The sequence below is a fragment of the Ovis aries genome, chromosome 7, assembly GCF_016772045.2.
Source record: "Ovis aries strain OAR_USU_Benz2616 breed Rambouillet chromosome 7, ARS-UI_Ramb_v3.0, whole genome shotgun sequence".
Classification (NCBI taxonomy): Eukaryota; Metazoa; Chordata; class Mammalia; order Artiodactyla; family Bovidae; genus Ovis; species Ovis aries.
In genome coordinates this window covers 10,628,978-10,643,206 of record NC_056060.1, presented here as the reverse complement: position 1 = coordinate 10,643,206, position 14,229 = coordinate 10,628,978, and the positions used below count along the sequence as shown (strand labels likewise).

The following is a 14,229-nucleotide window of genomic DNA, read 5'->3' as shown; positions in this document are numbered from 1 at the left end:
ATTTTAATTTTTTTTGGGGGGGGGGGGGTGTGCTATGTGCATCAAATGGCATGTGGGATCTTGTTCCCTGACCGGGGATTAAACCTGCACCCCCTGCAGTGGAGTCTTAACCACTGGACCAGCAGGGAAGTCCCAGCTGCTCACTTTTTCACTTAAACAAGTTTTGAGATTCTCTGTGGGCAAATTTTGGTTGGGCAAGGATAGGGGGAGCCTGGACACCACTAAAGGAAAAGGGCTATCAAGGCTAGGATTGACGAACGTTCCTTCCCAGTACAGCCCAGGAACCACACATCCCTCCTGCTCCACCTCCCAGATGCCTTCTCTTCTGCTGCTCCTTCCTGTACCTCTTGCCCATTCTCCAGGGCCCACGTCATGCCTACTACTTTGGAAGGCAGTCACAGACCTACACACTCTTCTGACCTTCCACAGCACCCTGGGCTGTCCTTCCTACGGCTCTCACGTATCTAGCACGTCGCCTCATGGGCCCCATATTGTTTCCTAACTTCTTCCAGAAAGTCTTTAAGGGCAGGGACTGGGCCTGCTCCCCACTTAGTAAACATGCAACCGACATTCCAGACTTATCTGAGGGACACTTCACCCTCAGCAGCGCCACGCTGCAGGCGATTTCAGCTCCAGCGCTGCTGGTCTCCGTTGGGAGCACTTTTCCCTTTGGGGGACATGGGCTCTCTGCAGTGATGCATATCCACCTGTCACCTATCAAACCATTTACTGAAATAACAGATTTAGGAAGTGACACGACTGACTGATAAACCAAAAATCAAACAAATGAAAACCCTAAAACTAAAAACAAACAGTAAAACCCCATACTCAAAGAGAACAAGGAAGAATAAAACCAAATTCAAATCAAGGAGAGATGATTCCTGCTATTGTCATTTTAGAAGCTACAAGAAAGAAGGCAGGGAGATGGAAATAGAGGGAGACATATCTGTATATAGTATCTCCTAATTGTGTTCACGTGTGTTGAAATGTTTGCGACCAAAAAATCAAACAACAACAACAACAAGAAACAGTATTTTAATAGCAGGGGTGACAAAAATTCAAACTTCTTTTCTCCAGAGAATATATGGGCCTTTGTACCAAAACGAAGCCGTCTTCTAGCAACTTAGGCCAGCACTAGACATTCACGAGAGCTCCAGTCGGTCAAAGTTTCCGGAAAAGCCTTCTCCGCCTCCCCCCCACCCCACACTCTCTTCTGCTCTAGCTCAGGCTTTAAAGATTGTTCCTAGGCTTTGGGACAAATACAAACGTTTCTGCACAACTGTGCAGTGAGGCAGGACCCAAGTAAATCCCCGGGAATAAACAAGAGCGGCACGTCACAAGGAGCTGGCTGGGGTGAGGGCTCGGGAATGAAGGAGGAGGGGTGGGGAGGGCTGAACTCGGCGCTGCAGGCGCGCCTGTCACTCCAGCTGACAGCGAGCACCTTCAAGCTCTTCACAAGGCAGCGCCCCCGGAGAAGGAGCGTTTAGCTCGAGGGAAACGAACGCGGGCGCCCAAGAGGGAGGCAGGGTGCGGCGCCGGCCCGCGCAGCGCCTGCCCGCCCCCGGCGGCCGCCCCCGGGCCTGAGCGAGGGCCCGCGTACCTGGCGTCCGGCTCCGACTCCGACTCCGACTCCACGGCCGACTCGTCCTCCTCGCCCCCCGACTGCTCCTCGGCGTCCGGCGCCCGGATCTCCTCCTCGTCGGCGCCGAGGGCGCTCTCCGCGGCCTGGCTGCCGTCGCTGCTCGCCATCGCGCCCGCCGGGCCGGAGCTGGAGCCGGAGCCGCCCGCGCCGCGCCTGCTGTTCTCGCTCTGACGGCGCCTCCGGCCCGGCGCGGCGGCTCGGGTTCCCTCCCGGGGGCGGGTGGGCCCCGCGACTTTAAATAGAAGGCGTCAAGAGGTTTCGCCACCGAGCTGGGCCCGGGCTCGGCTTCTGTCTTGCCCGGCGTCTGCCAGTTTCCCCGGCCCTCCCCGCCCCAGTCCAGGCAGCTTCCTGGCGGGCCTTTGGGCACCCGGCCCCTGCCTCTGCTCTAGAGTGGGTTCGGTAGGCTTTGGGTTTGAGGCCGAGCTGAGCTACTCAGTGGCCCTTATCCCAACTTAACTATTCTCTTACAGAGCAGAGCACTTCCTACTAGTTCAGGCACTCGTAATTATGCCCCGCCAGCTCTGCTGCGGTAGGTTTGACTGCTGCTGGTTTGGCTCCGATGCCTACCTAGCTTGTTCAAGGTCTCCGTGCTAGCAAAGCGACCGAATGGGAGACAAAGTCTGCCCATTTCAAACGCCCAGTTTTGAACCCTTGTCTCCTTTTATATTTGCAAATCAATAAACTGTGTGTTCTCTTTCTCAGTGACCCCTGGATTATTCAGATAGGAAACTTTTATCTCCACAAATCTTAAACTATGAAGAGGAATAATTTCCCCTACATTGGCCAAAGTCTGTTTTGTCTGAAATTCAACCCAAAGGCCCAGATCGTCACATGCCCATGCTTAAGAGACTTCAATGGCTTTCCACTGCTCTAGGACTAAAGCCCAAGCTCCTTGGGAAGATAAAGGCTAACAACTCACATCATAGCTGCCTCCTCTCCTCTTTAGAAGTCCACCATATATCAAGTCACACCGTCCTGTCTTTATTTACAAATTCCTCTCCCCTGAAACTTTCTTCCCGCCTTTATTTACCTGTATACTCATCATTCAAGACTACACCCTTCTCTGGAATCCCCCACTTAAGTTCAATATTCCTGCTTCAAGTTCCCACATTATCCTATATTCAGATTGTTTTGTGTCTCTTTCTTCCACTAGACCATAAGTTTGTTACTCATCTTTGTCCCACTATCCCCATTTCTCACAAGCATGGACGCTTAGCAAAGTACTTAGCACATATTAGGTGCTTAATCACTGTCCCCTGCACTGAAGAGACCAGGACCAAGACCAGCTATGTACAAGTAGAGATATCTTTACATATTTTTTTTCATAAGGATGATTTTATGGCTAGAAGAGCTAACACTGATTTTTAATTACAGCAAATTCTATTCATAGAGTTGTTAACTATGATAAATGTAAATTAGGCAGCATTCCCCACTAACATGAGCTTGTGTGTGTGCATTAGGTCTGTGAGCAAAAGACCTGCAGCTAGTTGAGATGCAGTTCGGAAGCATCAGCTAGGGGCCATGTGAGGGAAGACAGCAAGTCCAGTCTTCCAGCGTTCACTAAATCAGGTTTAACATCAGAAATATGCCTTCTCTTACATATTGCATTAGTAATCCCAAATGTCTGCTCACTAGGACAAAAAGGAACCAATTACAGCTATGGGAATCTATTAAATACTAATCAAAACCACAGGTAGTCATTGTGTACTCCCTCCATTTAACTCAAAACTTGTTAGGAACACTAACTACAGTCAACAAGATCTGTGAAGATCCTAGCTCAAACCAATCCAAAGTTTAGAACTTCAGTACAAACTGCATGTTTTAAACTTTCTAGCGCTACTTTCTTAATAATGCAAATAAACAGAAATGGCCAGATCAACATAAACAGAAAACAAAAGCGTGTATTATTCACAACACAAATATTGAAAACAATTTAAAAGCCTAAAAACTTCTCTTATGTATTGACATACCACTTATCTGACATATTTAGCAATCACAAGTACACAACCTTAGCTTTGATTTACAACTGGGTATTGATTTACAATACCCAGTTTGTACTGATTTATAATTGGGTATAAATTTATTAACATTTTGATCTATTTGTTATAGCAATACAGCTGAAAAGCAGGAGCACTGAGACGGGGCCGCCAGTGGTCACTGAAAGCTGAGAAAAGTGTCAGTAAAGATGTCCAAGATAAATTCTGGGGTTTTACTAGGAATGTAACACTGTAGAGGGAGAATGCCCTAGACACCTGAGGGCTACACAGGATTATGGAGTACTACGACTATTATTTATTATTACCCGGAGTCATTACTAGAATATGAATTAAATCCAACACATTCTGATAAAGAAGAGTTGCACAGTATAAGATACATTTAAGAGAAATTTCCAGAAAAAAAATTAGCTTAATTACTTCAAAAGCATTAATCACTAGTAAACTGAACAATTCATCTGTGTGGAAAGCTTCATTCCTAGTAATGCCAGAGAAATAGGTGCTGATGTGGCTAAGTTGGCTTAACTAAGAATGAACTTGATTTTAAGATTCTCTGCATAATCTAAATAATTACACACAATAACCAGATTCAGTTCAGTTCCAGATGAGAACTACACCCTCAATCTCATCTCAGAAGTAAAGACTTTCACAGAAAAAAACAAACCCTCCCCGAAAAAAAACATATCAACAATTTTCATATATAAACTTTATTCCATTTGATCATACAAAATTTTAAACTTAAAGAAAAAAATGAAAATATGCACCTTTTACAAGTCAAAAAGCAAGTCTTAGCATTTGAATTGGTCTGCAAAAAATCCAAATACATTAGAGGTAACAAACTGTGCCACAGCAGGTCTAAAAAAAGTTGTACACAGTCCTTTTGAAAAAGTTAGAACTGTTTTTTAAGATTATTTATATTTAAATTTACAGGCACTGACCAATTTACAAATATTTACACCAAAAACAACCTTAATAAACACTGTAGCTTTTTTAGCAGCCACCACTATTTCTTCTTGTGGAAAAGAAATACTAAAAAAGAAACCTTTACAAATGCTATGCTTTTATTTATAATAATTTTATGTCTTATCTAGAACATTTTATAGTGGCTTACTACTAAAACTTCCAGTTTAGATTACAATCCTATAATTATACACAGATAAAACTCTGAATCTATCAATAGGATATAATCTCAATTTTGATCTTTCAGTTTCTGTTGCTTCATATCAGAGGAAAAATAAAAGCAGGAAAATGGGAAGTAAAGCAAAGGGCATATTGCACTAAGCTATCATAAAGCACAGACAACTTAATCTTTTTGAAATGTCTACACTGAACCAATTCTTCAAAACAATTCCCTAACTGCTGTATAATACAGAGTTAGCGCTCATATTACTAGTGCAAAATGTACTGTTGCTCAACACAAAATTTAAAGCAATCTTGAGTCCACCAAAGGCATGTGAGGTACTAATGAAATACTATTATGTACACAACCAGAGCCTCAGTCTTTCCTGATCAGTCAAGTGAGGGCTTAGGGCAACTGTCCAGTATTTCCTGCCTCTGTAGTTCTTTCAGTGAAATCAGAGATGTCATTTTGCTTCAAGTAACTGAATAATTGACTCAAACCTTCACTTCACTAGAACAGACTTAGGCAACAAACCATCTACTGAAGGTCCTACTTTAAGGATGTAGGAATCAGACCCTTTCCAAAAAAGTCCACATGTCTCTTCAGTGTTAGCATGTGGTACAATTAATTAAAGTTATAGCAAAAACCTTTTATTTGTTCAGATAATTCCCCAAAAAATATTTTATCTGATCTCCTGAAAATTCATGCCATAATATTACTAATCATCAATGTAAACATTTTCAAAAATACATCTTTAAATCAAAGGGTTTTATTAGGAAACATCATAATAAAATATGTACTCTTTATATAAGTATGTCTTCTTAAGAATAAAACATGAAAACAAGAACAATTAAAAAGAAACCACGATGAAGGTAGACAAAACGTATTATGATGTTACTACTGTTCTTTATTAAGAAATAGAGGCCAGTTATCTTTTCAGTATAGCAGCTCTTAAAGGTAGTATACTGTTCAAATCTTTTCTGTTTTTCAATCTGTGCCATGACTGGAAGAGAAAGAAAAAATCATTCTTAAAACCTAAAATATATGTGAAAGAAAGGACTGAAAGGGGAGTTATTAGAATGTTAACAGTGATTTCCCTAGGCAGTAAAATTTGGGGTGACTTTTTTTGTGTATGCTTTTAATCTCTCAAGTTTTTAACAAGGTAAAAGTATTGCTTCTGTCATCTGAAACAAAATGTTATTTAAAAACTTTACATCTGTACAGTTCGAATTCATTTATAAAGAAGTGTACACACAGGTGGTACAAAAAACAAGCAACAGACAATATTAATATTTATTCACAGATTTAGATGTCATTTAAAATATGAAAGTAATTAATACAAAACCGTTGGGTTTGAGAGAGCAGGGAAAGACTACTTCAATTATTTGATTGGCTTATTTTCTATCTAGAAAGCTCTGTCAATTAAAAATTGTATTTATAAAGGAGAGAGTAAATAAAGTATTTTATACAATGAATCTGGGAGAGTGAATAGAATTTTTAAGAAGAAAAAAAAGGAAAATGAAATGCTTGTTTATAAGCTAAAATTTAGGCCCACTACCAAAAAATGTGGCTGCAATCTTTGAGTTTGTTCTTACTTCAATTGTTCAACTGACTAAAAATATTGGTTTTATACCTAAACAATCACAAGTAAAGACATGTGGCGCTAGTGGTGAAGAACCCACCTGCCAAAACAAGAGACTTAAGAGATGCGGGCTCGACCCTGGGTCAGGAAGATCCCCTGGAGGAGGGCATGGCAATCTACTACAGTATTCTTGCCCGGAGAATCCCGTGGACAGAACAGCCTGGCAGACTATGGTCTACAGGGTTGCAGAGTCAGACACAACTGAAGCGACTTAGCATGCATGCAAGCACACTCATTAATAAGAATGACAATGTAGAAATGCTATTTTTGAGTTGTCAATTTAATATGATAGACAAAATATTCCCTATTTGATTCTTGGTTTGCCCTGAAGAATTCCATTTCATTTAAAATTTTCTATTCTGGTTGACAAACTGAGAGGGCCTAATTTGAAGGACAGCTTGTTAATATGATACACTTGCATTTTTAATTATCATCAAATCTACTTGGATGTCTTGATAACAAAAAAACTAAACCTCTAAAATTCCTTGATCTCTTTCTTCTGTGAAGCACTCTCTATGTCTCAAAATACATATTTCTATCAATGTGTTTTTACTCTGTACTGTTGAATTACTGGAAGCTAGGAGCCAATCTTAGCAAAATCATTGGTATTTATTAAATTTATTAATATTTATTAATATTTATTGATATTTATTAAAATATCATTGAATTTATTAATCCATACTGTGGACTAGGGAGCTAAGGAATTAAACTACAGTCTACATATATATGACTAAACTTTATATATATAAGATGTGTGCGCACACACACCCATTTTGTTTAATTTCTTAAAATATAAATAAAGATAAAATGGAGCTCTAGTTCCTTGTTACAATTGGGTATACAGAAGAAAAACATGGGACAGACATGGCTGTCTTCTAAAGCTACAGGTTCCCCGATATTTTAAGGAGAGAAAGGAGTCCTTTAAATTTTATTCATTCATTTTGAGAGCTTAATAAGCTCACTGTGAAAATGCTATATCCACAAAGTGAAAGCCATGTGAGTAAAAGCAGAGTCAGATCTCTGTGGAGGCAAAGTATTTCTAAATTCAAGTAATAAAGTCCCTACTGTGCCCCACTGATTGCTCCATATCACAGGAACCAGAGCTATTCTTTCCTATTACATACTTGTTTTTTTTAATTTTCAAAGCACACTAGTGCACTAATGTTTCTAGAGTTAATCTGATGCATTATTTACCTTTAAAAACTGATCCTTGATCATATCAAACTTCTGTTTTTCATGCACAGCTCTTGCTGTATTTGTTCCATCAAAAGGTTCTACAATGTTAAATGCACATATAAACAAGATATTATTAAAATGAGAACTTCAGTTTTTTATTTGATTGAATTACATGAAACTGCCAATATTTTGACAGTTTCTGACCTACATAATAGCAACTGTATCTTCTTAGATTTATGCTTACAGAAAACAGTTTTATAATAGCTATGAACTATCAAAGTAGATACAATTAAAGTGAGATGTCTAAAATGAAGTAACCAGCACAGGTATTAAGTCTAAACCACAAAAATATTAAGTCTAAATCACAAAAGTAGGTAAGATTTCTGAAGAATTAGCGAGTCAGGAACCTACTGTGAAAAGAATAAATATAAGTTAAAGAATAAAGAGTTATCAAAAAGAATAAAAGCATGATACCAAGAGATACAGTCAGTGTCAAATACCACAGAAAAGTAATTTTAAATTTACCTTAAAAGACCACTGATTTGTCTAGTAGGAAAAAGGTCAATGCCTTTTAAGTAGAGGTTTAATACCACGAGGACGGCAGACAGTATAGAGAATTATGGTGTGACTAAATGGCTTTAAAAAGATGCAGTGAGAACGGTGACTTGTTGGCAATGAAACAGCAAGTGGTCAAGACAAGAGAACAGAAGAGGAAATCCCCCCTGCCCCCCGCTCAGGGCACTTTTTTTTTTTTTTTTTAAGCTTGGTTCTATTTATTTATTTTTTTGAAATTTTCTGTGTGTTTCCAACATTACCTTCCATGTCTTCATCCTTACCCTACTCACCCTTCACCCACAAAATAAGAGTAGTTCACATACAGATACAAACTGATTCTATTTAAGAGAACAAGGAAACTGAAGATAAAAGTGAGAAAGGGAGGATAACGAAAGGCGTTAGGAATGAAATGGGGGCTGAAATAATGCCAGCAGCAGGTTAAAACTAGAGTTTAAGAATTTTAGCACTAAAAAAGAGAAAAAAAAGTACAGAAAGATCCAGCAGGATCTACTTTGAGTCAGTAGGATCAAGTCAAGGGTATTTTTCAAAGATAAGAAGATCTATGTATGCTATAAAGTTGAGAGGGACTAAACAGAAAGAGAATAAAGTTGTTAGAATGAGGGGGAAGACCTCAAAAAAGTGCGATTCTGAGAGGTTAACCTTAGGTATGTCATATAATCTAATCAGGTCCATAATTTTTAAAATTCCTTTTTTTAATTGCTTGGAAAGGCTATTTCAAAAAAGAGTTTATTATTATCACTGTACTTCTTAGAACAGATAATGCCATATGTCAAACTATCAAATCACACAGTGCATAGCACTTTAAAACTGTATTTAATATTCACAAGAACCAGGTAACTAGAATAATATAAACACACTGTGCAATTTAGCAAACCAAACACCAAAGCAGGAGATTCAATTTCACATTTATAAACTCTTACAATGTTGGATTATAATTCAAGATTAAAATATTTCAAATTTGATGTTTTCCTACAAATGCCAAATTTCAACCCTTTAATGCCTTTTCATCTCAAGATTTACAAATGTCATCAATGCGGAATCTGTGAGAACAGTATTGCCTCTTGAAGTCAGTTTCCACCAACCTAAAGAAGTATTCAACTACATGTAAATTAATTTTAGAGAATAGAATATCTCACAGCATTTAATTTTAAAAGGACAATCAATCTATAGTCATAAAATCAAGCTCAAGCTTATATCAATTATCAATATTTAAGCATAAAAAAACTAATTTCATTTCAAAGAATCATCACATGAAGAAAGTATTTTCTTCCACCTACAACTCATGAAACTAAATTTCAGCCAACTATAAGCATGAGGGATGCATGTAGACTTCTCATGCATCTACATGAGCAGAAACATTTAACACCTAAATTTGTTTATTATTTCTTACAATGAAAGAAGTTTAAATCATGTTTTAAAAATTAAAATCTTATGACTAAAGACTTATAAACCACTTAGGATATAAATGTATTACTTTTACATGAAATATGAGCTGAAATTATTCAAGTGCTTCTGTCAGTACTAGATAAGTTGGATGGTAAACAGAAAGTAGTTGTGGGAAAACTACCTTCTACACAGATGTATTTATTTCTCCATTCAATACCATCAGGCCTGGGAATGGCTTTGGCTTCACGAACTGAAATCATCTGACTATTCCAGCTGGAAAAAGAAAAACATTCATGTTGTTGTACAGCAGAAACTAACAGCATGGTAAAGCAATCATACTCCAACTCTGAAGAAAAGAAAAACATAAATCATATTAACTATTTTCTTAACTTCCCTTTTACTATTTTTATTATATCAATAGTTAGGCACACTCTGATTTTCTCATAGAACTGAAATCTGCATCAGCTCTCTGCAGCTCAAGTATCATTTCCCCTTCTCTGCTTCTTTTGTCTCTGTAACACTTAGATTTCTAATCATTTGCTTATGTATGTCATTTATTGTGTCTCCTCTAACTAGATGAAAGCTCCAAGATCCTGAGCTATTTATTTTTGTGTTTTTTTACTGTTCATTTAGTTGCTTAGTATCAACTAGGTACTCAATAAATATTTTTTGAATAAATAAAGTAATAAGAAAAATAATCTGTAAGTAAGCAAAAAACTGTTTCTTGTTAAACCCCAGTAAGAATTTTTTAAGAGAGGTAATCTTGTGTTGTTTTTGGTATCTTGTTCAGGTGTACCTCTACTGATATGATTTATGGTAGAAATTTTAGAAAAATGAATACTCTATGAAAACATACTGTTATTGCTGTGTATCAGATGTAGCTGTTTATAGTGACGTTTTAGTCAAGCAAAACAATTTTATCAGCATGCCTGAAGGTCGACTGTCCAGTCTTTAGTAAGGCCTAACCTTACACTGTTGTTTTTTTAATTTATAATTTTGTATAACATTCCTTTTTTCAAAAAACATTTTAAAAATATATAACTACTCAGCTTGTATTCAAGAGAAAAATGAGTCTGGGGGAAGCTGGTATCTTTTTTTTTTTCAGTTGTTTTCAGCTTTTTCCATCATTCCAGTAGGAGGAAGACGATACTTTGGGACGTTCCAAATGCAACACTCATCCTACTCTTCCTCTATTTATTAGAGAATCCATAAGGATATAACCGTGGGTCCAACATGGCATTTGTTTCTGAAAACTGACCAATTTCTATGGTAAACATGCAAGAAAACACTGCATCTCGTGAAGTCTCATAATTGAAAATGATCCTCAAAGTATGACTATTTTTTCTTATTAAGAGTACAGTTTAGGAATAGCTTGCAAAGACAGCTTTAAGTTCTTTAAACATATTTATGCTTTTTAAAAGTAAGTGGGCTGTGAAAAAGAAATACTTAGTATTGGTTACAGTAACATGCTGTAGGTCCTTAAATGTACAGCAGCTCCGTTAGTATGGACTTCAAACAGAAAAGAAGTACGGCTCTACTGGTCCAAGTGTGTTTCCAAAATCTTCTTCAAGGTAACACCGTCAAGGGGAGAGTTCTATAACCACGTTGCCAAACCAAACAAGATTACAGCAGAATTACACTTTGTGCTACTTAACTTTATTCCATGTAAGACAACTTCCACTACTAAAAATGAACTTTTTCCTGAGACTCCTTGTTTCAAATGTCAACTTATAAGACAGGTGAATCTGCAGTAGAATTAATATTGAAAACATTATGTTAAAAAAAAAAAGAGGTGGACTAATTTTTTCCTCTCAGACAAGTTTAAAATACTGAACCACCACATCCTGCTGTTAAACTAAAACTTTTACTTCCTTAAATGAAAGAACTCTTATTAAACTCAACCCCGAATTTCTAAACTGGATCACAGAAACATACGTGACACATTCATGTTCACTTTTTTATCCCTAACCAGATATTATCTAATCTTCACCTATAATCAGCCCAAAAATTATTATTTACATGACTGCATCATCTGAAGTACTTCACAGAGGGGAAAAGAGACTATTTGAATCACTATACTATTTAGACTGATTCAAATGACTGCATTTTTAAAGAACTTTTAAAAATATCTAAATTATTAAATATTTCAAATCATAAAACATGATAACAACTTTTATACAATTTTTAATCTTATAGGTGAATTTCAATGTAGAATTCAAATGGTAATTTGGAAATATTTTTCCTACACATTTCCTTCTTTAAAACAGGCTCTAAACTAAGCCTTCTGTCATACCATATTTCTCTACTGTAACTTCCTTGCCATATGAAAATCTGTTATTGTCACTCAATAATTAAAGAATAAAATAAGACAATCTATAAAAGAGTAATGTTTCAGGAAAAAAAAACACCAGATATTGGACTTAATTTAATCTACAACAGATTCAGTTCAGTTCAGTCGCTCAGTCATGTCCGACTCTTTGCAACCCCATGAATTGCAGCACGCCAGGCCTCCCTGTCCATCACCAACTCCTGGAGTTCACTCAGACTCATGTCCATCAAGTCGGTGATGCCATCCAGCCATCTCATCCTCTGCCATCCCCTTCTCCTCCTGCCCCCAATCCCTCCCAGCATCAGAGTCTTTTCCAATGAGTCAACTCTTCCCATGAGGTGATCAAAGTACTGGAGTTTCAGCTTTAGCATCATTCCTTCCAAAGAAATCCCAGGGTTGATCGCCTTCAGAATGGACTCGTTGGATCTCCTTGCAGTCCAAGGGACTCTCAAGAGTCTTCTCCAACACCACAGTTCAAAAGCATCAATTCTTCGGTGCTCAGCCTTCTTCACAGTCCAACTCTCACATCCATACATGACCACTGGAAAACCATAGCCTTGACTAGATGGATCTTTGTTGGCAAGGTAATGTCTCTGCTTTTGAATATGCTGTCTAGGTTGGTCATAACTTTTCTTCCAAGGAGTAAGCGTCTTATAATTTCATGGCTGTAGTCACCATCTGCAGTGATTTTGGAGCCCCCAAAAAATAAAGTCTGACACTGTTTCCACTGTTTCCCCATCTATTTCCCATGAAGTGATGGGACCAGATGCCATGATATTCATTTTCTGAATGTTTAGCTTTAAGCCAACTTTTTCACTCTCCTCTTTCACTTTCAAGAGGCTTTTTAGTTCCTCTTCACTTTCTGCCATAAGGGTGGTGTCATCTGCATATCTGAGGTTATTGATATTTCTCCTGGCAATCTTGATTCCAGCTTGTGTTTCTTCCAGCCCAGCATTTCTCATGATGTACTCTGCATAGAAGTTAAATAAGCAGGGGGGCAATATACAACCTTGATGTACTCCTTTTCCTATTTGGAACCAGTCTGTTGTTCCATGTCCAGTTCTAACTGCTGCTTCCTGACCTGCATACAGATTTCTCAAGAGGCAGGTTAGGTGGTCTGGAATACGCATCTCTTTCAGAATTTTCCACAGTTGATTGTGATGCACACAGTCAAAGGCTTTGGCATAGTCAATAAAGCAGAAATAGATGTTTTTCTGGAACTCTCTTGCTTTTTCCATGATCCAGTGGATGTTGGCAATTTGATCTCTGGTTCCTCTGCCTTTTCTAAAACCAGCTTGAACATCAGGAAGTTTACGGTTCACGTATTGCTGAAGCCTGGCTTGGAGAATTTTGAGCATTACTTTACTAGCATGTGAGATGAGTGCAATTGTGCAGTAGTTGGAGCATTCTTTGGCATCGCCTTTCTTTGGAATTGGAATGAAAACTGACCTTTTCCAGTCCTGTGGCCACTGCTGAGTTTTCCAAATTTGCTGGCATATTGAGTGCAGCACTTTCACAGCATCATCTTTCAGGATTTGAAACAGCTCAACTGGAATTCCATCACCTCCACTAGCTTTGTTTGTAGTGATGCTTTCTAAGGCCCACTTGACTTCACATTCCAGGATGTCTGGCTCTAGATGAGTGATCACACCATCATGATTATCTGGGTCGTGAAGATCTTTTTTGTACAGTTCTTCTGTGTATTCTTGCCACCTCTTAATATCTTCTGCTTCTGTTAGGTCCAGACCATTTCTGTCCTTTATTGAGCCCATGTTTGCATGAAATGTTCCCTTGGTATCTCTAATTTTCTTGAAGAGATCTCTAGTCTTTCCCATTCTGTTCCTTTCCTCTATTTCTCTGCATTGATCGCTGAGGAAGGCTTTCTTATCTCTTCTTGCTATTCTCTGGAACTCTGCATTCAGATGCTTATATCTTTCCTTTTCTCCTTTGCTTTTTGCTTCCCTTCTTTTCACAGCTATTTGTAAGGCCTCCCCAGACAGCCATTTTGCTTTTTTGCATTTCTTTTCCATGGGGATGGTCTTGATCCCTGTCTCCTGTACAATGTCACGAACCTCATTCCATAGTTCATCAGGCACTCTATCTATCAGATCTAGGCCCTTAAATCTATTTCTCACTTCCACTGTATAATCATAAGGGATTTTTATTGGTAAGATATTGGCTTTTTTCATCAGTAATGGTAATGGACTGGTACTCATTTTTTTGTGACAAAGTTATTTTGAGACAACTGATTAAATTGGAAATGTAGTCTTCAACAACATTACAAAGAAAAATTCAAGTATAGCAAAGATAAAATGATGGGTCTCATACCACATGGCTGCATATATGCTAAAATTAGTCAAATTA

General features: G+C 38.1%; 2 protein-coding genes across 51 annotated transcripts in view; both read right to left on the bottom strand.

The window, feature by feature from the left end:
• The window catches only part of CMYA5 (cardiomyopathy associated 5), a 99,796-nt gene extending 97,985 nt beyond the window's left edge, over nt 1-1,811 (bottom strand). For both annotated transcript variants that reach the window (XM_015096799.3, XM_060418776.1), the window contains exon 1: nt 1,601-1,811. In XM_015096799.3, coding sequence (XP_014952285.3) covers nt 1,601-1,749 — 149 coding nt within the window. In that variant the 5' untranslated portion in view covers nt 1,750-1,811. The remainder of the gene's footprint in view (nt 1-1,600) is intronic.
• Nucleotides 1,812-4,327: 2,516 nt separating this feature from the next.
• TENT2 (terminal nucleotidyltransferase 2) overlaps nt 4,328-14,229 on the bottom strand; it is a 63,944-nt gene continuing 54,042 nt past the window's right edge. For 25 of the 49 annotated variants that reach the window (XM_060418809.1, XM_060418798.1, XM_060418808.1 and 22 more), the window contains 3 exons: nt 9,718-9,809; nt 7,593-7,672; nt 4,328-5,759 (listed from right to left, as the gene is read on the bottom strand). In XM_060418809.1, coding sequence (XP_060274792.1) covers nt 5,685-5,759; nt 7,593-7,672; nt 9,718-9,809 — 247 coding nt within the window. In that variant the 3' untranslated portion in view covers nt 4,328-5,684. Of the gene's footprint in view, nt 11,282-14,229 lie in introns of all 49 variants that reach the window. The other 24 variants (XM_060418781.1, XM_060418789.1, XM_060418780.1 and 21 more) reach the window with 5 other exon arrangements.